The sequence below is a fragment of the Drosophila mojavensis genome, unplaced genomic scaffold (genome assembly GCF_018153725.1).
Source record: "Drosophila mojavensis isolate 15081-1352.22 unplaced genomic scaffold, ASM1815372v1 contig_19, whole genome shotgun sequence".
Taxonomy (NCBI): Eukaryota; Metazoa; Arthropoda; class Insecta; order Diptera; family Drosophilidae; genus Drosophila; species Drosophila mojavensis.
In genome coordinates, this window is record NW_025318726.1 from 2,662,816 (window position 1) to 2,688,991 (window position 26,176).

Consider the following 26,176-nt stretch of genomic DNA (forward strand, 5'->3'; position numbering starts at 1 on the left):
ACTAATCCATACAGAAAGAATCGCGAAAATTAACTAACTCGCTTTATATCATAAAGGCGGAAATTCAATAAAAACAAAACGAAAGAAGAAAACAAAAATCAAATATTGCAGAATCGTTGAGCACTTCAGTTTGACCATGTGCGATATGTTGTAAACTGTAAGCGATTAAAGCTATAGAATACATGGCAATATTACAAAATGGACTGCTGTTTAAAAGAAAAATTCAAGTCAAGTAGACTGGGCAATTAGAAAACCCTTTATACTTACGTCATGTCGATCAACAGGAATACAAGTATCAGTTGAAGCCCTAAAGATATACGTTAATTTATGTAGTTGTTTTCCAAAACACAAATATGACTCAACATCTCGATATCGATATATTTACTTGTAGTTATTAGTGTATAATTTTGCTAGGATGTAAATGTATGTCCCTCAAACTTAATTTAATTATTTAATTAATATACATACATATATAATATACGAAAATGCATTTTTAATGATGTGATTGTGGGTAAATATTAATTAATATCATAGAGGCATTTATGATGTATAATTGAATTCTTGCTTCAAGCTAACTATAAATCCAATAAAAGTTTTTTATAACGGTAAGTGAGTGGCCTCAGACAAGGCGGATTCCGTGGCTAAGGACAAGGATAATTCCGCCATTGCCTAAGAGATTGCCAAAATTCTGATAAGCCCAGTCTAATTCATACTGTAAACCAACTTTGTGACTGAACTGGACCGAATCAAAATGTCAACGAAAATATTTAAGCTATAATACAAACATCTTTATAGGAAACTTCTTACAATATTTGGTGCATATTTTTGGTATGAATTAAAAAGAGTTTTCAACTAAATGGCCAATAAAATTAAATAAATGAATGTGAAATGTCAAGTTTGGCTTAAATTCTACATCAGGTCACTTATTCTTATACAATTAATATAGTATATTATTTCGAATAAAGATAGTATGATAAACAATTTGATATCAAGGGGAATTCCAAATTGTTCAAATAATCTTGTCAATTTGAATTTCAAATCAGCCGCCAACTTACCAATTTCATGTAAACATATATTTATTTTATGATAATTGATTTTATATAAAAATAGTTTTATTTTAGTGTGATATACATATTATATTATTTTTTATATATTTCGACTCATATCACTATAATTCTATTTTTGTATTCTATAAGGACATTTGCGCATATGTATTTTTGAATGTATACATAATGTGGGATAAATTGAAAAGAACGCAAATTTTCTAAAAAAAAAAAAAATCGGGCACACCGAAACACTGAAACATCGATAACAACAATCGATGAGTGAGTTCATCAGATTTTTTCTGCAAAATTGGGTGTGTACTTGTTGGTTTTCAACATTAAATTTCTTGGAGCTTCAACGGTCACGTATCATAAAATATTGAATTAAATTGGTAATTAAATATATTTACTTATATTGCTAATTTTATAGTACCATCGGCAAAATAAATTATAAATTGGTAAACGCAGTTATTAACCAAGCTGTTTGCATTTTAATATTCGTGTATGTACATATACGGTTTTAGTGTTATTAACTAAATTTTTGCATACATATGTATATACAATGTATATGAATAGTGATATATACAGAAGTTAGTATTTCTACTGTAACACAAACATAGATATTTATATTCTTATCCCCATGCGCGTGAATTGAGTCTGCGTTGTGCATATTAAAATGTTGTAACCGGGCTATTTTATCGATTCAACAAATACAGAAAACTATATTACCGTTAGTAGACTTGTATGTATGTATGTGGGTATTCATGTACATTCGTACTTTGCCTTTGCAGTAAAAGGGGTGTTGGTATTGGGGTCCATTAAAATAATGTATATGCTAAACGACAGAATGCCAATGTTGATGATGATGATGATGATGACGACGATGACTCAATTATTTGAAAAAATCATTTTGCCTGTCATATGTACATGTATATACCATTTTACTTTATCAAATATGTATATGGCTTTAATGACTTAAGTATACATATAGTATATGTATATCGTATATGCTTTTTCTGTAACATTTGAATGGGCATGATGTATCGCGTTTTGCTACAATATGTTTTCTATTTTTTTTCTCACAAAACGCAGAAAGCATAACCAACATCAAGAAAACACATAAAGGTCAATGCTCGCTCGCGTGCTCCCATTACCCAAACATAGTACTCGATTGAACTAACTAGTTTGAGCGCATTGATATGCTCATACGTACATAAGTACATACATACATATGTATGTGCACGAATTGAAGTCCCATATGATGACATTTTGCAATGTTTTAATTCCAGAATCATGTCCGGCAGCCCAAAGCCTGTTAAGAAAGTGCCCATACACTTACAAAGTGCTCAAAATCGTATTTATATTAAAAACGGTCAAATCGTCAATCATGACAAAAGTTTCAAGGCGGACGTCTACATCGAGGATGGAGTCATTAAGTATTAACTAAAAGAAATCTTTTAAGAAATGTATGCTATAATGAACTTTATTGGATCTCTCCAGATTTGTTGGGAACGCTTCCGACATAACGATTCCCGGAGGTGTGCGCGTTATCGATGCTGCCGGACGAATGATTATTCCGGGAGGCATTGATCCTCACACACGTTTTCAATGTCCCATGGGTGATCATGTATCCGTGGACGAGTATGTATTTACTTCGTAAATTCCTTAAAACTTAATTTTAATCTAATTTATTTTGGGCAGCTTTTACCGCGGAACCAAAGCGGCTGTGGCTGGTGGCACAACGATGATAAGTAGGCACCACTTCATTATTAATTGTTTTGTTCTAGTTAATAGTTAATAATAATAATAATTTTACTGAAATTAGTTGATTGTGTTCTGCCCAAAAAACACGAGTCTCTGGTGGAAGCCTATGACAACTGGCGCGCCTGGGCGGACCCGAAGGTCTGTTGTGACTATGCCCTGCACGTGGGCATAACTTGGTGGTCGAAGTCGGTTTCCGAGGAGATCGGTATTCTGTGCAAAGAGCTGGGAGTGAATTCCTTTAAAATGTATATGGCCTACAAAGGTCTCTACATGTTGGGCGATGCTGAACTCTTGGATATTTTCGAGAGAATTCGGTTTCTTAATGGAATTGCATTGGTAACTTTTACTTGTTGGTCTCAGCTCAGTGTACGACTTCTATTAGCAATTTTTTTCATAAGGTTCATGCCGAGAATGGTGATATAATAGCCAAGAACACAAAGAGCCTGTTAGCCGATGGTAACTCTGGCCCTGAGGCACACGAGCTTTCGCGCCAAGAGGAAGTTGAAGCCGAGGCTGTACACCGCGCATGCATTTTAGCCCACCAGGTGAGTATTTTTAAAATGTTTCTCTGACAAAGAAAGACCAAATAAATTTAGTTGAAAGTTGTATAAATTAAATGCTCGTGGATCTTGGGAAATGTTACAATATACAATATAATGTACATAAATATATTTCTTTAATTGATGATTTACTTTTTTAATTTATTATTATTTCCATTATGTATGATGCACCCTTGTACATAAATAAGAATGTATGCGGTTTGTGGCACTTGATATAACTCCAATAACATAACCCCTGATGTTGCTGCACTTTCGCAAAATATATAAAGTTTGATTGTCTGCTAAATGTACTCTTGTGACACACGATTCGAGAGACTCGAGAATCGAGAATCGGTGCCAGCACTAATATCAAGTAACTGGCTCTAGGCTAGACCAATCCTTGGGTCCAGTAACTATACGAAGACGATCGAGTTCCTGATCAAGCTTCTGGCGAAGTAAGTAATATAGATACTGGATTGTCGAACAGACTTAACGCCCATATACTGTATTTGATCTCATACTACTTGAAAACAACCCCATTGCAAAATAAATCCTTAATATTACCAATTGACATTTATCAACTATTCTATATATAAATTAAAATCTGCCTAGATGAAAACACCCCTATACGTCGCTGGTGTCACAAGCAAGTCCTCCGCCGAGCTGATTGGACGCGCCCGCCGCAGCGGCTATTCAGTATTCGGGGAAACTCTCGCCAGCTCCATAGGCCGCAGTATGAGCAGCGTTGGCAAAGCGGAACGGGTTTATTATATTACCAGTCCGCCCATACGCATGTCTGCCGAAACGCCAAGGCAGCTGATGAAATCCTTGGCATAGTAAGTAGTTCATCGATATAATCTATCGCCAAGTAATTAACGTTTCCTATTTGACAGTGATGATCTACAGGTAACAGGCAGTGACAACTGTACCTTCAATAAAAAGCAAAAGGAACTTGGCTTATCCGACTTCACTAAAATCCCGAATGGCGTCAATGGGGTGGAGGATCGAATGTCGGTGGTGTGGGAGAAGGGAGTGCATCAGGGCGTTCTCGATCCCTGTAGATTTGTCGCTGTCACCAGCACTAATGCTGCAAAAATCTTTAATATTTATCCACAAAAAGGGCGTATTGGTAGGTAACTCCAGATATACATCTATGTACAGATTCATGTATTTATGCAAAGATATACTCATTTGACTTGATTATTTTCGTAGCTGTTGGCTCGGATGCAGACATCGTCATATGGAATCCACAGGGTACACGAACCATTTCCAAGGACAGCCATTACCATGCTTGTGATTATAATATTTTTGAGGGCATGACTGTACATGGAGTCCCTGAATATGTGTTGGTGCGCGGTCGAGTTTGCGCCGAGAACGGAGCTGTTCGCGTTGCAGAAGGACATGGTCGTTTTATACCGATGGCGGTGCGTCCGCCATATGTTTATGACATTGTTAAGGAGAAAGTGCACGTGTCTGAAGAGCATCCCGAAGAAAATCAAAATGGCAATTTGGCCAAAAAGTTTGCTGAGTTAGATATTCTAATTCCAGAAGAGAAGACAATGTCTGCTCTGATCGCTGAGAATCTGCCTATTATGACAGGACACTCCCCTTGCAGCACACCTTCGGTGCGCGGTCACGTGGACGGCAGAAAAGACATGCAGGAGTCCTCATTTTCGATTAGCGGTGAGTTGGCCCAAATATAATGGACCTATTTCATTTTATTCGGCTATATTTCTTCTTTCAGAGGAGCTGGACAAAACCGGCGTTCGTTCTTGCATTAAAGTAAAGAATCCGCCTGGCGGAAAATCATCTGGATTTTGGTAAAACTTCCAGACGACCATATAAAATAATCGCACAACGCGATCCTTATGACCAGAATCAGCGCTTATCTAATCTTATTCGCATACATACACTATAGCCGAATATTATTTATTCATATCGATTCCCAGCATATTGAACAGTCATATTTATCTCTGAAACTCAGCGGATATTATTTATTTTTGATTGAACAGAAGCGACAGAATCAATGTTTTCAGATTTTATTATCATTTGAGGCTAAAACATAACCGATCATTTTTGGTATTTTGAAGATAGTTAATGAGAATATGTACACAATTCAATGATTTCTATTGTTTTGACGTTACGTTAGTTATGCACTCTTTATTTAAAAATATGATTGGTAAACTAATCAAAGTTAGGTATTTGATTACAGATTAACTCAAAATACAATATACAATTATGTTTCGCTGAATATACAATTACATTTGTTTCTTCAATAATATACATACATATAATTTTCCTGTTGCAAATAAAATACGCCTATATCTGCCTGAATAGAGAATTTGCATTTAATAACTAGCTCTAATTTAATTCAATATAATTGGGAGTCTATCTTAATGATCCCGAAATTTAATAACATATATAAATGTAATAAATTAACTCATAAGAGAGGGGGGATAAAACATTTTTGTTTTACCCGTCTGCTTTCTTTGATTTACTTACAGCTTTTGTTAAAGCAAAGCAGTATTACTCATTATAAAGTCATATGAATAAAAAAATTAATCAATCAAATTTGTTTTATTTAAGTGAGTCTGTGAGTCTGGTGCAATCAAAAACACAAAAAGTAGACGAGTTTACTGCTTAATATATATTTTCACTTCTGCATTGGCTTAATCACTAAAATCATTCGTGGTATAACCTAAAATTTACTTAACAACTAAAGTTCAATAGCAATGACAATTTATGTATTTGCGCTTACGGGCGGCGATTGTGATTAATGAAGGCGTAGGAATGCATGCGGCCGCTGAACATAATTTTATGGTTTGTGAAGAAAACGCTGCGAAGACAAATCATATTCAGTTAAAGTAAACCAACATTTGCCAATTTAATCGACAATCCATACCAGTTCCTCTCCCTACATTTGCTTATAGCTTTTTTAAGTAGGCAGCACACTTGACAGCGCTGCTTACTTGCCCGGTATTTAGCAGACTCAACTTCTTGTGCTTAGCGCGGAATTTCTTTACATATGCATCAATCAAGTTTTTGATTTTATGGGGATTGATTTCACCAGAGCGACTGTGACAGATCTAGAAATGTTTACAATAATATTATTACATTGTTGTCAATTTCTTGTATATCATTGATTTGTATTAGCCACATACTTTTGGTACTGCGCGTCGCATGATATCCTTGTAATCTTCTTTTGTGATTACTTTCTTGTTGAAGTGGGGTTTTAATACCAATTTGACCTCCTCAACAACACGTTCCTGGCGGTTTAGCTTACGTATAAACTGCAAATTATTGTTGAACTAGTTTCATTTCACCATTTCATAATTATAATCTTCACTTACCCTATCCTTGACTTGTAAGTCGACTGCGGAGCTGGGTACATCGTCATACACTTTTCCATGCTCCTCAACCACTTTATTTCCTAAAACCAAAAGAAATAAATTTGTAATAAATAAAATCCTATTGGATAATCGCTTGAAATAATTGTTTGAAAATGGCAACAAATCAAAATTTCTTTAAATATTATTTTAGCATAAACTAAATTCTCTTCAATTATATAATAATCAAGGAAAAGCTAGGATATCTATGCTATTCTCTAATCAAATCACAAAAATGTAATGTAATGTAAAGACAAACTGTTTTCTAGCTGATTCCATGCAAGCTATCGTCATAACTCTTATATTTTAAAGATAGTGTAAAAGCTAAATATATTTGGCTTAAGCCGTTAACAAATAAGGTATCTGGACATTGGAAATATATGAAACTGACGAAAGGGTTTATGTCCTTTGATAGAACACATATAAAATTAATCTTGGTCTGCTAATAACATATTATAATAACATATGTTATTATCGATAACAGACATATTATATAGGGTGAACCCACCTTTGACTTTTGATTTGCGTTCATTTTTGTTATTTGCACGTTGTTGTTTCCTTCCGCTCGCATTATTGTACCGCGACGACATTCGATGCTGGCCCACGGGGGAGCTGCTTCCAAAGAGATTGTCAAACATCTCCGCTTTGCCTCCTGCGGGTGCGTTCTTCGAGCGTCGATTGGAGCCGATGGCGTTGCCGCCTTCTGGCGGGGGCTCGAATAGATCCTCGTAGTCTGCCGAGCCCGGAGAGTATGGACTCTCGATTTCCATATTGAAAGAGTCATCCAGCACATTGGTCATGCCTCCTCCACTTCCTGTGTTGCCGTTGCGTATTGTGCCACTGCCCGATGGCAGGTTCGCTGCACCACTGTTGGTGCTAGCCGCGCTGCCGCCCGCTTTGGGCAGGGTGCCTAGCTTCCTCCCTAGTGACGACGGCGGACTAGAAATAACAGGTATGTGCTGCGATGAGGACACGACGGTGCTGCTTGTGAGCAGGACATTCGACAGGACTGTGATTGTGTTATCGGCAAGCTTCTCGTCGGCACCAGACACCGCCATCGAGGTGCTCATTGTGGTGCTGTTCAGGTAGGATGCCGACGAAACGTCGCACGACTTGTTGGCCATCTCCTGTTGCATGCTGTTGCTTGGCTTATTCATAAGCGCCATGACCAGGTCGACTGGATTAATGCTGGCACTCGTATTTGCTTGCGAGGTTGGATTGCTAGCATTCGATAGGGTCGGCGTGCCTATGTTAATGTCCGCCATGTCCTCATTGTGGCTGTTGTGCTTCTGACTGCACGATTCAATTTTCTCCCCTCCGCCGCAAACGCTTCCGCTGCCGCCAGTGGAAGCCTGCAACGTCATTGGCTCTAGATTCTGGGCAGGAGTGGGTGTTGGGGAGCGCGGTGATAGTGAGGGTGACTTCGTCGGCTCGAACGGATCATAGGCATCGGGAGAGCACGGCCCCGACTCAGGTGGCGTATTCGGACCAATCTTTTGCGCTGAAATCATGCCCTCGTTGGCGTGTGGCTGTTGCGGCTCGTCGTCAATAGGACCACGCATCGTGCAGACTGTGTCCAGCTCGTCCGCGGAGTGTATATCGTCGGCATCGTCATGCAGCGGGTTGTTACGCACTTTGTGTTGCTTTTTGGCGGGTAAATTGAACTTCACTAGATGCGGCTCAGGTGGTGTCTTCGGGCCAGTCGTCTGCGGCAGATTATCGTATGAGGTTTCCAAAATGGTCTCCAAGCATGCCGACGGCGTCTTTTCACGCTGCCCATTCTCTCGCATCATGCTGTGATCGGTTGCGGAGGCAACGCTACTACGACGCCGGTCGCGTCGCAGAGCTTGGCTATCATTTGCATCCTCGCTGTCGGTGAGCACAATGACATCGGCAGGCTCCTGGTGAACTTGGAACGGTGAGCGCTCCAGGTCGATGATAGCCACAGGTTTGGCATCCAGTTTCTTCCGCTTGCGCTTGGCCTTCTTGCTCGTTATGCCACTACTGCTGTTGGTTATCCTGTCTGTGGACATGCGTCGGCTTCCGAGGAACTCCTCCCTAGTGGGCGGCAATGTGACTACAGTCTGCTGCTGTGCTGAGCCTGCCAGAGTACTGCTGGCTTCCTTGTTGAAGCTAACGCTGACCAGAATATTGTTGCCCGAGGCGAACACCTCCTTGGAGGGCAGTGGTTCAGGTGTCATGGTATGGCGCTTGCGCTTCTTCTCCTTGCGCTGCTTTTCCAACGGTTTCTTCTTCTTCTTGGTCTTGTCCCGCTTGGTCTTTACTTTCTTTCCCATTACTGGCGTCATGCTGAGGTGAGGATTGCCAGCATAGTGCGTTCCACTCGCTTGTGGAGACGCCAGCGGAGGCGTCCACGAAGCAGGTTTCTCACCACCTAATCCAGCCCCACTATCGTGCATAAAGTTCAGATGCTCGGCAGACAGGCTGGGTGTAGGAGATGGGGACCAGTGCATTGCCGACAGTCCCGTTGACGATTTTTTGGACTTCTTGCCCAACTGGGGCGCAAGGAAATCGTCGGCATCGTCGAACGGATCGCGTTGCCGCGAAATGCGGCGCTGTCGACCCACTGGACTGCTGCTGGCGGGTCGTTTCTTGCCCTTCTTCTTCTTATCACTCTTCTTTTTCTTCTTCTTCCTTGGACTCTTTGATAGGCTGCGACTGAGCCGTGGCGTATAGCGCGGCGAATAGCCCGGTGAATTCTTCGCTCCGCCCTGCACATTGCGGTTGCCGTTCATCCGCGCCGGCGTATTAGAGCGGGAGCGCAGCGACATTGTGCTGTTGCTCCGCTGCAGCGGACTGTTGCGGTGCGTTGCTTGCAGCGGCTGCGAATTAGACGGCGACCGCTCGAAGCGCCTTCTGCTCGGTGACACTGATCTGCGACGGATGTCCTCCTCATGCTGATGCCGCGCCATGCCCAAGGGTGGCGACGGCGAAATACTAAAACTGCGAAACCGTTTCGGTGATACTGTGCGCGAGCGTGTTCGTGAGCTACTTCGTGAATAGCTACGCGAGTGCTGTCGTCGATTGCAGCTATTGGATCGACTCCTGGCAGATCGGGTGGCGTCCCGACCATAGCGATCCTTCTGGTGGTGGCGGGAGGCGCTGACAACGTTGCGTACATCGTAGCGCGGCAGCTCGCGTCGCTTAGGCCGCTGAGAAACCGGCTGCAGTGGATATTGGCTCTGCGTCTGCGTCTGATGATGGTGGTGGTGGTACTGCTGTTGGTATTGGCTTTGATGGTGCGACTGCTGGTAGGGTCTATGCTGGAATTGCTGATTTCGAAAACTGAAGCGTGCTCCGCCACGACCACGACCAAATCCGCGAAGATTTTCGCGACTCCTAAAGCCAGAGCGATGCCGTCCACCATTGGGACTATGCGAGTGGGATCTTGATCGTGAATACGACTTAGACCGAGTATTGCGTCTACGGCTGCGCGGTGATCTCGTAATGCTGCGACTGCGGCTACGACTACGGCTGCGACTGCGACTGCGACTGCGATTGCTGCCGCTGCGACTGACAGAGCGTGATGTATTTGAGTGGGAGCGACGGGAATGGGTGCGATCCTGATGGTGTTTGTCCCCACGGTAATTGCGGTCCTTCCGGCGTTTGCCAACTTTTTTGAATGTCTCAGAAGTTTCCTTGCTGCGCTTACTGCTGCGCTTGGATTTGCTAGCCTTGTGATCGCTATCATTGTGATGACGACTGCGACTCCGACTGCGCCGTTTTGGCTCGTTCTCATTGGCCAATTCTTCGTCTTCGGAAATAAGTTCTGTGCCCATGCCGGCCACACGCTCCTCACTGACTTTGACAGCTTCAGACGCTTTGGTATTGCTCTTCTTGGCTTCGCCTGGTATTTCCGACTTTTCGCTTTGGTTTGTGACAGCGACATCCTCTTCAATATGCTTTTCATCCAAGCAGGGCGTATAGGATCGATCTTGGTCTGACTCGCTGCTCGAAGACTTCGGTGATGCGTCGTCCTCGTTTTTCTTCTTCTTGCTAGCAGTGAGTGCATCAGCCTCAACCCCTTCTTCGTTGAGCGCCTTCTCAAACTCTTTCGGCTTATCAATATCCAGCTCCTCCCAGTCGCTGTCATCGTAGAGCTCCAGCACACCTTTGCCCCGGTCTACCGTGCGGCCATCCTTGATAAGCGGACTTGGGGTACTATGGGTCTTTGTTTCTTCATCATTGTCCGGTTCCTTGTCAGCTGAGGTGCCTACTGCACTTAATTCGGAATCCATATTGCTGCCTTCCACATTGTCATTGCTTGCATCAGCGGTGCAGTCATCGCTCTTAGTTGACATTTTTGCGTTCTCCTTCTCGTCCTCTTCTGGTTCTTCTGTCGGGTTTTCCGGCTCATACAGGTCACTCGCGTCATTGTGATCTGCATTGCCGCTGACGGCTGTGTCGCTTGCTTGGGGCTCTGGCGGCAACGGTATGTCTTCATCATCATCTAATTGTACTAAATCTTCATTCAGGTTGTCATCATCCTGAGTAAGTAAAATAATTATAAAATTGAAAGAGAGAAAATAACATATGACGGTTAGCATGCAATGGATAATTACGGCTTCAATAGGAGCTACAATAGACAGAGCATCAATTTGAAGATGCTGCAACAACTATTTGCATTAGCTATCAATACTTTAATGCTCCGGAGCCATTTGATTAATGGAAGAAAATGAGTATACCAAAAATTAGAATGGCACAATGGTATAAGAATATATTCATACATATTATTTGTGTAGATATCCAATATATATATATAGATATGTATATAAACTAAATATTTATATATACATTGTATCATTTGCCCTCTTAGTTTTAACGGTATTTGGCTTCCTTTGTATTCTTTCCCAAAACCCATTTTTTTTATCTTTAAAATTAGCCCATGATATAAGCTATTAGTCTTTTTATACCCTGAACCCATTGAAAATAGGAAATCAGGGTATAATGAATTTGTTGAAATGTATGTAACAGGCAAAGTATATATATTCTTGATCAGGGTGCCGAGCTGAGTGGATTTTGCCCTGTCCGTCCGTCTGTTCGTATATTTGAACTTGAGACTTGATTTTTTTTTCTTCAAATGTCCATATATATTGCGCGGATATCGAGTTTATCTCCAAAAATCGATAAAAACATTATCGAAAATAAGCTATTTAATTATATCTCCAATATCTTTAAAGCTAGAGTCGCAAAATTGTGAATGTAAATTCTTATGTATTTTATAGAATTTCGATTTTTTTTTTCTAATTCACGCCCCACCCCTATATCCACTCCCTCACCAACACCTTTGTAAAAGGCTTTGGCACATACACGCACTTTAATGTTATAATTACGATCCGAGTCTCATGAAGAAACTACATCCACAAAAAAAGTTATCAAACAATTAAGTTCCCATAGTAAGCCGAAACTGCAGTCTGTCTGTCTGTTTGTGTGTGTGTGTATTTCATCAGTTGCCCGAAGGGTTCAGGGGATCTCGTAGTCGGGCAGTCTCGACTACAGCTTTCTTACTTGTTTTAGCTTGAAAATACTTAGTAATTAACCTAAACTCGTATTTTACATTTCACAATGAGTGAAAGAAATAAAATATAGCAACTAAGAGTGCTCTAGTCAAGACTCTCAACCTGGAAGACTACGAGGAGGTGATAATCCAATTTAGTCTAGACGTCTCTTATGCAAAAATAGAAACAACATGAGCACACATACATGCGTATGCATCGACTGTGATTGAGTTGCAGTAACTGTTGAATAAGTTGCCTTGCAGATGGACTATCTTTAATTTGATTTGTAGCGCAGGTTTCTAGTAGTGTATTAAAAAATTATAAAATCTCCATTCTATAGACGCTCTTCAGAATTACCGGTGAATTATAAATTACTACCGATAATATTATAGACAAAATGGATAATAGAAAATGAAAGAGAGTTAGCGAAAAGCTTATACTGCGTATAGTATAAAATAGTATACACATATTGTTTCAAGTTTCTAAGTTTTGTAGTTTACGACATCAATGCTTTCATATGGATGGACAGATGGATGTGGTTATATCAGCTTTGGTCGTCGTTCTGATCAAGAATATATGCATATATATTTACTATGCTATCAAAGTACTATTTCTAATCTATATAGAATTTCAATCTAATTGCTCTATGTTAGTCTTTGCTAATTGGACACGTCGATTTTGGCCATTTCTCAAACATTTTTAAATCGAATCCAATTCATACCTGATCCAAGTTCCTGGCGGCCTTCTTTGGCTGCGCGAACAAATCTGTGGCGACCGCCTGCGATTCTTGTGAGTAAATTGAGAAGTTCGGACAGTTGTCGTCGTCGTCCTCATCGTCGCCCTTTTTAGCATTGCTTTCCTTTGCATAATCCGGATTTATTTTAAACAACGAGCTATTCCAAGACAAGCTGGGCGGCGGTGCTGGCGGCGGAGGCACAGTCAACACCGGCGGCATTGATAGGCGCGCACCGAGAACTGGTGTATTAATGGGCGCGGGCAAGCCACTGAAGAGTTGGCCCTGCTGCTGTTGCTGCTGCTGAGGCTGTGGCTGGGGCACCATGGGGGCAAAGCTCGTGGATGGAGCGCCAGCTGGCGTCAAGGGCATGCGCATGCCGCTGGAGAATGACGGTTGGCGGGTTTGCTGCAGGTTCTGATTGCGCTGTTGTTGATTGGTCGCATTAAAGCGAATGTTGAACGGCGTAAAGTTCGTGTTGGGCGTCGAATTGTTGAGGCCGTTGTTGGGGTTGTTGTTGCTATTGAAACTCTGATTGCCATAACTGGATTCTGCACCCGGATTATCCCCGTTATTCGACACGCCACCCGTTGAGTGTTGTTGCTGGTACTGATTGGTAGCGACTGCATTGCCTCCAGTACCGCCTCCGCCGCTTCCTCGGGAGTTGACGCCACTATAGCGATTGTTGTAGTTCCCTGCGCCACCTCGGCCCAAATTCGGCCCGGCGCCACCTCGCTGATAGAGTGGGACTTGAGTGATATGTTCCTTTTGCTGCTGTGCATCAGTTGGTTTACTCGTCGATCTCTCCGGCAGTTTCAGACTCCCATCCGCGTTAATGTGGACTTCGCTCAGATTTCGAGATGCGCTGTGCCAACGATCCTGCAGTTCCATTATACTGGATAAGATGTCGCTGGTGGCCGATCCACGACTCGGAGCGGCCATGCGCGCTTTGCCTAGGAGAAGGGCTTTCCGATTCCTCGGTGCGCCAATATTCGAATTTCGAACTGATGTCTGAACCGCAGTTGATGCGGAATGCTCAGTATTGATATCTCCTCCCAAATCGTCGGGCACTTCATCCGTATCGGAAAAGTACTCCAAGTCGTTACGATTGCCAAAGAGCGTGAAGCTCGAGGCACTGCCTCCGCTTATATGGGACCCACGAACTCCATCTATTTTGACTCCTAGTTGTTCGGCTAACCGTTTGCTGGCCGACATTCGCGAAGACTCCTCGGCGTTTCTGCCCACATTTCGGGAATTTGCTTTGCGGCTTACTTTCCGCCTGCGTCGCCGCCGTATGACCTTCTTCTTCGTCTTCACTGCGAACTTCTCATCGAAGTTGTTGAGATCATACTCCACAACGTAGGTGCGATGGGTTCGTCGGCTGCGCCGTCGTCGCGACGTTCCATTGCGTCTTGTTGTTGTGGTGCGTGTGGTTCTCGTTGTGGTGACATTCCGACTGCGTCGAGTTGTTGTCTCCGTCATTGTCGTGGTTTCCACCTGAGCTGCTCCTCTCGACTGCCTCTGTCTCGAGGAGTTTGGCTGCGTATGGCGCAAGACTGCTGCCCGTATGCGCTCATTTTGGCGAGTGCGCAGAATACGAGGCTGCTGGACTTGTCGCACACGCAAACGTGTTTCTGGCAGTCCCATTCCACGAATGTCTTCGTACAGTGTATGCAGGTCCTCAGCAAGCTCCAGCTCCTCATCTTCATCCTCGTCATTTGAATCAATGCAGTTGTCACAGTACCAGGAGCCTACAGGTATTGCAAAGAGAGGGGGATCCAAACAGTCCATGTGATAGCCTTGGTTGCAGCTGTCGCAAAGAAGCATTATATCTTCACGGTCGGGACTGTTGCATATTTCGCAATTGGTCACATCGTCCTCATTGACCACAGAGCCAGCAACATCATCTTCATCGTCCAGAACCAGCTCTTTCTTGGACTTGCTCAGATCCACACGAACTTCGCGCACTATGTTACGGCGTACGCAATGATCTAGAACGACGATCCTATCGAACGCCAGACGGTCTATGGGGCAAGTCTGCACATTGCTTGCCCATGCTTCGATGCAGGTTGCACAAAACAAGTGTTCGCATGTTACGGGTCTGCCGATCTCTTGCTGACGGAACGTCAGCAGGCAGATTGGGCACTTCTCCAACAGCTCATTGCTGCTGCTGTCGGAACTGTTGCCATCGAGTTCCCGCTGAGCAGCCGTCCTGATGTTATTATTTGCAATACTATTTGTATCCTCACTATCATCATCGGAAATGATCAATTTCTTTCGTTTCTTTCCACGATTGCGCTTTCTGGCAAGACGTTCGTTAACCTGAGGCAAATGTAAATTTATAAATGTTAATTAGCATTAGTTTGAAACTATTAAGTTAAAGCATATCTAATAAACAGATATTGAAATTTTTCAGAAGTAATATAATCCCTATTCACTTGGCTCCGACAATTTCCACAGACATGGCATACACCACATTTTTAAATTAAATATACAGCTGGCCGTTTGAATTTATTATATGCTTTACATGTGAAAAATGTTTTACCTCACTATTGCTGTCTGGATCGCTGTCTGAGGGAAGACGTTTTGTGTCTGCACGTCTTCGGAGCTGGCGACCAGATGTGTGTGAAGCTCCAGTTGCGTTAGCGTCGCGATTCACATGTTGACTGCGGGTACTCCGGCGGGGTGGGGAAGATGGAGCGCCTGGTAGCCGCGTACCAAGGTCAACACCCACACCCACACTCACAGAGGCAGAAGCAGAAGCGGGGGCATCATTGTCATTGCTTGAATCGGAGCACGAATCATCCGAGTCCGTGTCATCGGAGTCCTTAAATTCTATTCGCATAATTACACGACTTTTTCTCTTTTCGCGATCGTTACTCTGTGCAGCCTTCCTGCTGCACGACGGCTGATTCATCTCTGCATCGCTGCAGTCACCGGAATCAGGCATTCTGATGCAATTTCGTACGCGTCTGGATGTCGATGCAAACGGGCTCTCGGTTAATTAACAACTCTTCTCTACGTGATTTGAACTTTTGAACAACTTGCTTTTCGTGCAATCGGTATGTATTTCTGTTTATTTTCAACTTTTCCTCCTTGTTCATATACGATTTTTCTACTTCTTCGCAGCTACATTTTTCTGTTAAGTTGGCTGCGCTTACGCGCACCTATCGATTTATTGTAAATAAGCACTTTTTATCGACACTCTCTGCAGCGTCTAAAACTGTGGAGAGCGGCGCTCTTAAATTTGCCACAAGCTTGCAATGCTTCGCAAACTGTTATATCAATTGCTTGTCTCCGGAGGTCAGTAATACTTGCATATTATCGTGTTCTGTAGTGTCCTTAACAAATGTACTGATATATTAGTTGAAAACTGCTTTGTTGTGGCTTTTAAATGTTTTAACACTTATATTTACAAATTATCGTACACAATTTATTCACACACATATATATACGCACACAAACAAACAAAGCAAGCCAAGTCAAAAGGTATCGAAATTTGGTCATTGACCATTATCGTCAATATGCAACCTAATCGATAGTTTCTAATTGTACAGGATTAAAGATTTTATTTCTTTGGTCATACTTTACTGTAATTTAGGAGTTATTTATCAAAATATTGTATTGTATGTACCCAGATAAAATTGGTTAAAGTTTGTATGCAATAATGCAAAGTGTAACTAAATTGAATAAAATGTTTGTATAATCAACAATTTCGGCGTATTTCGATAAGTTTGGACGTATATCGATATACCGATTGATCTTATAAGCATATTTGCACAACTCGGCGCTGCGTGCGCGCTAAAAAGTAGTTAATTGCTGTTCTGATCGCATTAAAAAATAAAAAGTTATTTTTGTTATAAGAACAAGCAAGAACAATACATAAAAGTATAACAACGAGCTCATAAAAATATAGTATCCTTTTCTTAAAATATAAGAAAATTGCTTTAGTCTGTCGCTGAGTATATGACGAGCGAGGACGAGGCACATTTTTGCACACAAGAAAGTGAATAATACAAGCTACTAACGTAATTGGAATTGACAAAATGTTTACAACTCGGAAAGAGGTAGATGAGCATGTCCACAAGATGTTTTCGAAGGTGCCGCCTGGCTCAGAGGTTAGTTGTATGCATTAATATCAATATTCTTGGATCAAAGTTTTTTTCTAGCAACGCTTGCGAAATAGGCGCCCGCCATTAATGCGCATACATGCATATGTACACATGCATACGTATATACATATGTATGTATGTATGAGCATTTGGCTGTCGGCGTCTCTTAATATGATGTCAAGAAGCCGCTTTGCGAGAATGTACGAGTATAATAAGGAAAATTTGTGTATTATTAATTTAAATAAGAATACAAAATAAATGAGAACGAATGCTAATACTAAATTAAGACTCACAATATTACAACTAAACATACAGTTTATACTAAAATGCTAATTGAGGTTATGTTCACTTTGCTTTACTCCCATCATAACAGCGCGACATGAAAGGTTGGGCGGTTGGCCGCTTGTACAGCAAGATACAAGAATACTCAAAGGCTATTGAACACTTGAATGCGTTTTTAAAGATCAACGATGATGCTGGTGCTCATAAGCTAATCGCCCGATGCTACAAACAGCAAAAGCAGCCGGATTATCAAAAGGCTTTGGATCATTATCAACGATCTATTCAGTTAAATCCGAAGCAGCCGGACGTGATAAAGGAGAGTTGCAAACTACTTATTGAACAAAGTAATCTTTGCAGCCCGGACCGGGCTTCCTTTTGGCTAGAGTTGGCCAGCAAGGTTGAGGATCTGCAGGAAAGCGAGCTGCTACTTGCTCTACGTATGCGCGCTACGGCCAGCACAGCGGATTCAGCCGAGCAGAATAATTCGATGGAGCTGGTTATTAAAAAAGAGCTGATGTCGCATCCGAATAACAGTTTGTTGCAGTTGCGTCTGATACAAACATTCTTGGAGAAGAAACGCATCGATGAAGCGTTCAAGTATGCATATAAAACGGAAATGGAAATGCCGGCTCAGTCTCAATCGATCGAGTGGTACGATGCCATTTGGATGGTGCTGCTCAAGAGCGAGTCCAAAGATATATCGAAGGACTGGCCGTTCTGGCAGCTATTGCTAATCACTATCGATCGTCTCCTTCAGCTGAATCTTCAGTCCGATACCAACAACAGTCTGGGGGAAAGCCTCGCTCTGCTCTTCAAACTTGATCAATATGTATACAAGTTTAGTCTCCTTGCCGATCAGCTATCGATAAATAACGGCCATGAACTGCACCAGCGTTGCCTGGAACACTACTCTGGACAGTTTCTTTTACACGCTGCAACGGTGCTCTTCAAGCGCGAAATGTTGAGCAACAAAAACAAATGGTTCAGCACGGTGCGTGCGGCTCTGCCGTTGCTCTTGCTTGGATATCAACAGAACTCAATTAAGGAGAAATCCTCTTACTGGCAACGTCACTGTAGCAGTGTGCAACAGAAGCTACTGGAGCTCTGGCAGCATCAAGCCGCCTTTCGGTGTGCTCAGCTGGGGCGTACGCTGCACGGCTGTGTGCAAACTCCTCCAAATGATGCAGTCAATCAAGTGCAAGGCCTTTGGCCTAGCAGCACTGAGCTATTAGAGACGGCGCGGCAGCGTTGCGTGGACAGCCAGTGGCGCTCACAGCTCTATCAACAGCTATACACGCACCCCGAAACAAAGCTGAAGGAAAAGTCGTCGCATTTGGTGCAGGATCAGCGCCTGCAGCAACCACTGTACGAGTGGCCTTCCGTAGCCGAGATCGAGGAGTTCGAGCAGCTGGCGCTTAAGCTAGCTCCACCAACCCTGGAGCATCATGTTTACTTAGCGCTCAGTGCGGAGAATTTAGCTGAGGCGCCGCGCGTCCACTTCTACAAAGCGTTCCGGCGAGACAGTAAAAAGGATTTGAGCAACTGTAGCGTGGACACTCTTTGCCAAGTGGATGTTGACGTATTCCTGTATGCTGTGGTGCTTCAGGCACAGCGCAGGTTGGAGGTGCAGCGTGAGACTTACAACAGCTCCCATGTCGGCAATCGCATTGCGGCCGATCGTCCGTTTATGTTTCCATTTGCTAACATTGTTGGACGCAACGAGCTAATAACGACGGAACAGAACACCTGGTGGAATGTAATGCAGCGCATCCATGACAACGTCAATATGACTGATCGCGTTGAGAGTCGAGATCAGCTCCAATTTGGTCTAGAAGTGATACGCTGCCAGAACGAGCCGCACATTGAGATAATAATGCTGCTGCAGCTGGGCAAGCTGCTAGCCAGCCGTGAGGATGCTCCCTGTTTGGAGCAGCGAATCGAGGCCTTCTACAAGCTGGCCATAAGCATGATGATACGCCATCAAGAGCATAAGTTGGAACCGTTTTACAGATACTTTAAGTATTTAAATGCAAATGCCAGCGACGTGTGGACGCAGATCGAGACGTTGGCTGAAGATGCACTCTCCTATTTGAACAGGCGGTCAATAAAGATGGGAAATTTGCAAGAGTTTGTGAAGGACATACGTGGCCTGAGGTTGCCAATGGCCACTTATCTGCAAGCAGAGTCCTATCGTCAACTGGCAGAGTCCAGCCACGCCTCTCGAGTGGCTCGGCAAAACTTTCAGGAGCGACGCATAGAATGCCTGAGAGAAACGAAGGCTTTGCTGGGCAATGCTGTCGATCATCCGTTGAACTCTGTGGTGCAGCGTGAACTGAAGGTTTCCATGTCTGATGAGCCATACTGTTCACCTGAACATCATAACAACTCCAGTGCGTATGAGGATGCAGAGGATGATTTTTATACCGGCGCTGCAAATGCACTTAATCGTTCCCTCAATCGCTCGAGACGCCAAGCGGAGTCGCAGAACCTTGCCACTCTACAGCTGGAGCATACAATGAAAGAGCTCAGCAAGCAATTGGATACGCTAAAGGTTGATGTGGGTGACGGAATGGAGGCCATGCGACAGGAAGTCAAAACCTTAGCGGACAAGTTTGATAGTCTTGAAGAATTGCTCAAAAAGTGCAAGATAAGTGGAAATGAATCGCAAACCCGCGAGGTTGACGCGGCGGCAGCTGCGGCTGCTCTGGGTCTGGATGAATACCTGAACTTGGATGATGCGATCCAGACGAATTTCCTGAACACTGTGCCACCAGCTCATAATGCCCAAGATCGATTCTTTCCGCCAGCTGGAAATGCTCCCCATTCGAATGCAGCATACAACAGTCCCATGTTCAATCAGAATCAGATGTACAACTACTTTGCTAGCCAGGCTCAGTTCATGAGAACTCCTCCGGCGCCAACAAACCTGCCGCCGCCTTTCTATGGTAAGCTTTTAAAATTATTCAAAACCGTAAGATTGTAATGAATGTATATATAGTTATTTATAAGCACTTGTCATCTAATCTAGCTTTACATAAAACGTCGAGTTAGCATCTAGATTTGTCTTTAAAAAAAATTCATTACAGTAGTTTACATGGCTTAGGAACACAGTCGAAATTTGTCTTTGGCAGTTAACAGATTATTTATTTCAGTATTAATTAAATAATGAATACATTTACATCTACTTCTTATGCAGGTCCACGCCCACCAACCAATTTCGGAGTGCCGCCAAATATGTATCAAAATCCGACAGGAGCACCGTTTATTGAGGGATTGAATTATGGAATGCCGCCGCCGCCATCCAGTTTAGTGATTCCGCAAGCTCCGCAGTCACAGTTCAGCCAGCCGCCAGCAGCGCCGAATGTGCCCATAGTTTCCACAGCAAACTTTTTCAACAGTGCACCTACACCCTTTGGGCCAGCTTCCGTTCCAGTTCCACAGAGTGTTGGACAAGCGACTCAACAACTGCCGCCATCAGTGCAGCCTCCTCTGGCGCAGCAGAAGCCCATGGCAGCGACAACATCAATTTCCCTATCCACTGCTGGAGTAATTACTTCTATATCTGCATCTGTGCCCGCAGCTCCAGCTCCAGTAAATCTGTCCGCAAGTGCTGCGTCCACATCCGTTACTTCGGTCAGCACCACATCCGCTGCTCCAATACCAGCTCCTGCTGCTGTTTTCAATCGCGCCCTTAATAATCAGCCCGTGGAAAAGGAGCCACCAGCCAATGTGGTCATCACCAGCTCAGATCCGCTTCCCAAGACAGCAGTTGCCACGGCTCAACCCACGCTTAGCGTCACCATACCGCCGCAGCATATTAAGCCAAGTCTAGTACAGACCACAGAGCCGCCAGTACTTGCCGGAAGTGATTTTACTTTCAATCTCGGCAATAAAACTTCGAGCAACATTTTCAGTGGACTATCTCCGTCCACATTTTCATTTAAGACGCAGGTCGCACAGGCTGCGGCCGAGAAGCAGAGAGAAATGGCAGCGGATGCGGCGGCAAACAACGACAGCGTTGGTAATGAAGCAAACAATAGTTTTGGTGCAGGAGATGCATCCGCTGAGCTTGACTATGATCCGCGACCAGATTTCCAAGGTATCATACCGCTGCCAGATGAGATAGAAGTGCGAACTGGTGAGGAGAATGAAATAGTTGAGTTTAGTCATCGAGCCAAACTGTTCCGGCACATTGACAAAGAGTGGAAGGAGCGCGGTATTGGTATCATCAAGATTTTAAAGAATCAAACAACCGGATGCACCCGCATTCTGATGCGTCGTGACCAAACCCATAAGATTTGCGCGAATCACAAAATTACGTCAGGTATGACCATTACGACACCCGAGCAGGATAAGGAGGAGAAGTCATTCCTCTGGGCAGCCAACGATTTTGCTGATGAAAAGTTGAGGTTGGAAAAGTTTTTGGTGCGCTTTAAGCTGGCCGAGACAGCCAAAGAGTTTAAGTTGGCTTTCGAAAAGGCGGCAAAGGAGGCAGTCAACACGGAAGTCTTACCGCCCGCATTGAGTCTGGCCAAGAGTAGCGCTGTTAACAGCTTTGTGACCAGCACTCCTGCAACGAATGCGGTGCCCAAGCAAACCGACTCAAATAAAGTGGGTGCCACTCAGCCCAAAACCGATTCCGTAGTGCCCAAGACACTGTTTGGCAACGTGCCCAGTTCAACAAACACTACTGCAGCTACGACGTCGCCATTTGCCAATTTCAACTTTGGTAGTCTAGGCACTAAGCCATCAGCTGTCAATCTGTCCTTTGGCAGCGTTTCGGCTGTGGGTGACACGAGCACCACAAGTCACAACAACACACCTTTTACCACCGCCTTTAACTTTGGCAGCAACCTCTTTGGCAAATCGGAAGCAACTCAGCAAAAAACCACCGCACAGCCTCAGCAAAATCAGCAGCAACCCATAACGGAATCCCAGCAAAATAATTTAAATCGATCGAACACATCGGATGCGGAGGCTGAGGAGGAATATGTTCCGACAGCACAATTTGCGCCTGTGATTCCTTTGCCAGAACTTGTCGAGGTCGTCACTGGCGAGGAGGATGAATTGGTGCTATTCGAGCATCGCGCGAAGTTGATGCGCTTTGATAAGGCGACCAACGAGTGGAAGGAGCGTGGATTGGGTAACATTAAGATTTTACAAATGAAATCAGATCCGACTGTTGTGCGTTTGCTCATGCGTCGCGAACAGGTGCTCAAATTGTGTTGCAACCAGCGGATCCTACCAGACACAAAATTCCAATATGCAAAGAACTCACAGAATGCCCTGACCTGGGCGGGACAGGATTATGCGGAACAAGAGCCAACCATAGAGATGTTATGTGTGAGATTCAAGACTGCTGACGTATGTAAGGAGTTTTACGACACGATACTGAAGGCGCAGGCGGCTATGTCAAAGGAGGAGCCCAATCAAACCAAACAGGTTGAGAAGAATTCAAATAAGGACTCGGAAACCAAAGTTCAGGGCTTTGGGGATGCTTTCAAGCCGAAAGCCGGCAGCTGGAACTGTCAGGGCTGCTATACCGTTAACGATGCTGCACAACTTTATTGTGTGGCCTGCGAAGGTCCCAAGGATGACACTGTGCCACCAAAGACATCGGGATTGGGCCAGAGTGGTGCTCTCAACCTAAGTAGCAGCGCCGGCAAATTCTCTTTTGGCTTTGGCCAGAGCACAGTGACACCAACCTTTAGCTTTGGTGTGAAACCGGCGGTGGATAAAGTGCAGCCCCCAGCGGATCCAGTTGCGACTACCGCAACAACAACAACCGCAACTACTGCAAATCCAACAGCCGGTACTAATTCTGGTAATGGCGTATCGAGTGTTAAGGCCCCGGCCCCTGTGACAGAAACACCCAAAACTCTTGGTTTTGGCGATGCCTTCAAGCCAAAGACGGGCAGCTGGAGCTGTAAAGATTGCTATACTTCAAACGATGCAGCTCAATTGTACTGTGTGGCGTGTGAGGCGCCGAAGGATGACAGCGTGCCAAAGAAAGGCAACAAACTTGAAGGAAGCGGCTTTGCGAGCTTTCCAGCTCCTTCAACCAAGTTTACTTTTGGTTTTGGTGCGCCAGTGTCAACCAGCAAGTCATCAACCACAGAATCTAGCGCTTTGCCGAATAAGACCACCGAGGGCAGCATCTTTCAATCGGCCAGTTTTAGTTTTATGCCAACGACAGGTTCAAACAGCAGTTCTTTGGCTTCCAACAAATTTAGTTTCTCAATGCCAAAGAGCCAGCAGCAGGAGCAGAAGCAACAGCAACCGCAGCAGCAACAGCAGCAGCCGCCAAAGAGTCCCACACGAAATCTTGGAGGCGCTGATGTAAGCAACGATGATGAGAGCAATGTGGAAGAGGAGGAGAACAATACATATTTTGCACCCGTAATTCCGCTACCGGATAAGGTAAGTAATATACCATTGTTTATAAATGCAAAATATAATTAATTGAAATATTTGTATAATAATAATCGAATCTTCTAGGTTGATGTGAAGACCGGAGAGGAGGATGAGCATCTGCTCTATGTTCAACGTGCCAAGCTTTATCGCCTGTCTGAAGATGGCGAGTGGAAAGAACGGGGCTTGGGAAATGTAAAAATCCTGCGTCATAAGGAGACCAATAATCTGCGTGTTGTTATGCGTCGAGAGCAAGTCCTCAAGATCTGTCTGAACCATGTGCTCAACTCGAGCGTGATCTACAAGCCCAAAGATGAAAAATCCTGGATGTTTGCTGTGCACGACTTCAGTGAGGGCGAGTCTGTGCTGGAACGATTCGCTTTGCGTTTCAAGAACGCGGAAATTGCTCAGGCATTCCATACTGCAGTGAAGAGTGCGCTGAACGGCACAGCCCAGCCCATTGCAGAGGAGGAAACCCAACAAGAAGCGCAATTGAGTGCTACTCCTAGTAAACCCAATGAGAAACAATCGGTCGTTTCCGATGAAATCAAGTTACTAGCAAAAAAACTGTCGCTTAGCTGCGAGTTTCTAACTGCAGAGTCGACGTGCGCCGGCTGTCGTGGTTGCGAGCCAGAAAAGTTTGACTATGGGCAGCCGCCAAAGGTTAAAGGGGAAATAAGAGCGCTGCCACTGACTTTGCCTGAATTGCAAATACCCACACCCCAGGCACAGGACAAGCCTCAAGTGCAAGAAGGTGTTTCGTTGGCCAGTCGAGGCTTACTTAAGGCCAGTTCTTTATCGGCCAACAACACCTCAGATAAATCGAGTAGTTTCGGTGGTTTTAGCAATGCTGTCTCCGCTAACTCCACAACAGCCTCAGCAGCGTCATCCAAACTGAATACGAAGCAGTCGGCCGATGTAGGAGGTGGCTTCGTTTTCGGCAATTCGGGTAAGAATTGGTTTCAGGTTACACTGAAGCAAGGTGCATTTTCATATGTTTCGCTTTTGATCTCAATACATTTTGTCCTTAGATAAACCATTTGCGCAGAGTACATCGTGGTTTGGAGGCAGCACAGGCAAGGCGCAGCAGTCGAATTCGATCTTTGGAGGTTTTAGTGGCTCGGATAACAAGATTAATAATCAGACAACTTCGATATTTGGCGGTCAGCCACAGGCAGCCAATCAAAGCGAAACACCCAAGCTAACTTTCAGCCCGTTTGGCGAAAACAACTTAACAAACACCAGCAGTAACGTTTCATCTGGTGTAACGTTTGGCAGCATCGCCGGATCGAGTGTGACACCCTCTTTTGGCAATCTAGCAAAAGATAAAACCATGTCATTTGCCGACATGATAAACAACCAGAATCAGATAAAGGATAACAAAGAGAATATTGCTGCCGCATCTATTGGGACGAAGGCAGTCGTTGCCTCCACGATAGCTGATCAAGGAAATTTGAATTGTTTCGCTGGATTAGCTGGAAGCGACGATTTTGCAAGTTTAGCAGCGAAGGGGTCCAGTAATCCGATTGGCTTTCAAAAATCGGAGTCCGGTGGCTTCTTTGGATTGACACACCAAGATGCTTTTAAAAACTTCAAAGCGCCGTGCAACACATCAACTCCAGCAGACACACAAGACAACAGTGTTGAAAACAATAATGACGACGATAACTACGATCCGCATTACGAGCCCATCATAGCTCTGCCCAATGAAATTGTGGTGACCACTGGAGAGGAGGATGAGGACAAACTGTTTGGCGAGCGCGCCACATTATATCGATACATTTCGGATACCAAGGAGTGGAAGGAGCGCGGTAAGTTTTGCAAATACATTTTAAAATTATTGATTAATGTTTAATTAACATTTCTATAGGAGTGGGCGAGATAAAGATTTTAAAGCATAAAACTTTGAAAACTTGTCGTATTTTAATGCGTCGTGAGCAAATTTTCAAGCTGGTACTCAACATGCAGATAGGTGAGTCATTCAGCATGGAGTACATGAACGGACAAAAGAAGAGCTTCATTTGGGCGAACTTTAACTATGCCGAATCGAGTGAGGGTGAAATGGAACGTCTTGCCTGTCGTTTTAAGAAAGAAGAGATTGCGCAAAAGTTCTTAGAGACTGTACAGATGTGCATAGCTGACGCCAAAGCGTCGCATGCGTCAGAGTCTCAATCTGAAACTTGAATTAATATTTATGTGTCCTAAGCTAAAAACTAATATTTCATTGTTATATAAGATTGAAAAGTAATAAAAATGAAATGAATTCATATTTCGAGCTTTTGATTTGAATTTGAATATCGTTTGCGAGCGATCTGGCAGCATCGTTATTACTTTATTTTGAGGCTTACAGCACTGGTTACTATTTCGCCGAGCAGCACTGCTATGTG

At 43.8% G+C, this 26,176-nt stretch overlaps 3 protein-coding genes across 4 annotated transcripts; 2 read left to right on the forward strand and 1 right to left on the reverse strand.

The window, feature by feature from the left end:
* The first annotated feature begins 1,326 nt into the window (after positions 1 to 1,326).
* On the forward strand, positions 1,327 to 5,680 carry LOC6572281 (dihydropyrimidinase). The gene is made up of 10 exons (XM_001998385.4): positions 1,327 to 1,435; positions 2,333 to 2,479; positions 2,544 to 2,684; positions 2,745 to 2,794; positions 2,869 to 3,143; positions 3,206 to 3,352; positions 3,959 to 4,182; positions 4,240 to 4,475; positions 4,559 to 5,029; positions 5,091 to 5,680. The coding sequence occupies exons 2-10, from the start codon at positions 2,337 to 2,339 to the stop codon at positions 5,168 to 5,170; spliced, it is 1,767 nt and encodes a 588-aa protein (XP_001998421.1). The 5' UTR covers positions 1,327 to 1,435; positions 2,333 to 2,336; the 3' UTR covers positions 5,171 to 5,680.
* Positions 5,681 to 5,970: 290 nt separating this feature from the next.
* LOC6572280 (PHD and RING finger domain-containing protein 1) lies at positions 5,971 to 16,458 on the reverse strand. The gene is made up of 7 exons (XM_044007613.1): positions 15,530 to 16,458; positions 12,973 to 15,306; positions 7,241 to 11,240; positions 6,697 to 6,776; positions 6,508 to 6,636; positions 6,249 to 6,432; positions 5,971 to 6,182 (listed from the first exon to the last, which is right to left on the reverse strand). Exons 1-6 carry the CDS (start codon positions 15,932 to 15,934, stop codon positions 6,271 to 6,273), a joined length of 7,110 nt encoding a protein of 2,369 aa, XP_043863548.1. The 5' UTR covers positions 15,935 to 16,458; the 3' UTR covers positions 5,971 to 6,182; positions 6,249 to 6,270.
* Positions 16,459 to 16,741: 283 nt separating this feature from the next.
* On the forward strand, positions 16,742 to 26,058 carry LOC6572279 (E3 SUMO-protein ligase RanBP2). 2 transcript variants are annotated; one of them, XM_001998383.4, is made up of 6 exons: positions 16,748 to 17,102; positions 17,470 to 20,323; positions 20,575 to 23,798; positions 23,877 to 24,738; positions 24,821 to 25,600; positions 25,660 to 26,058. In XM_001998383.4, exons 1-6 carry the CDS (start codon positions 17,031 to 17,033, stop codon positions 25,971 to 25,973), a joined length of 8,106 nt encoding a protein of 2,701 aa, XP_001998419.1. In that variant the 5' UTR covers positions 16,748 to 17,030; the 3' UTR covers positions 25,974 to 26,058. The 2 variants fall into 2 exon arrangements, with proteins under 2 accessions (XP_032584111.1, XP_001998419.1); XM_032728220.2 differs by lacking the exons at positions 23,877 to 24,738; positions 24,821 to 25,600 and having other exon boundaries at positions 16,742 to 17,102; positions 20,575 to 21,594.
* Positions 26,059 to 26,176: the final 118 nt, after the last annotated feature.

What these genes read in the sequence shown, in the direction of transcription:
- LOC6572279 (XM_001998383.4), top strand. Translation starts at nt 17,031, where the DNA reads ATGTTTACAACTCGGAAAGAGGTAGATGAGCATGTCCACAAGATGTTT. An exon ending in CCTGCCGCCGCCTTTCTATG is followed by an intron (nt 20,324 to 20,574) that starts GTAAGCTTTTAA and finishes CTTCTTATGCAG; the next exon opens with GTCCACGCCCACCAACCAAT. An exon ending in TAATTCCGCTACCGGATAAG is followed by an intron (nt 23,799 to 23,876) that starts GTAAGTAATATA and finishes CGAATCTTCTAG; the next exon opens with GTTGATGTGAAGACCGGAGA.
- LOC6572281 (XM_001998385.4), top strand. Translation starts at nt 2,337, where the DNA reads ATGTCCGGCAGCCCAAAGCCTGTTAAGAAAGTGCCCATACACTTACAA. An exon ending in TTCTTAATGGAATTGCATTG is followed by an intron (nt 3,144 to 3,205) that starts GTAACTTTTACT and finishes TTTTTTCATAAG; the next exon opens with GTTCATGCCGAGAATGGTGA. An exon ending in GTCCTCATTTTCGATTAGCG is followed by an intron (nt 5,030 to 5,090) that starts GTGAGTTGGCCC and finishes TTCTTCTTTCAG; the next exon opens with AGGAGCTGGACAAAACCGGC.
- LOC6572280 (XM_044007613.1), bottom strand. Translation starts at nt 15,934, where the DNA reads ATGCCTGATTCCGGTGACTGCAGCGATGCAGAGATGAATCAGCCGTCG. An exon ending in CCGCCAGGAACTTGGATCAG is followed by an intron (nt 11,241 to 12,972) that starts GTATGAATTGGA and finishes TTACTTACTCAG; the next exon opens with GATGATGACAACCTGAATGA. An exon ending in ACGCAAATCAAAAGTCAAAG is followed by an intron (nt 6,777 to 7,240) that starts GTGGGTTCACCC and finishes TTTTGGTTTTAG; the next exon opens with GAAATAAAGTGGTTGAGGAG.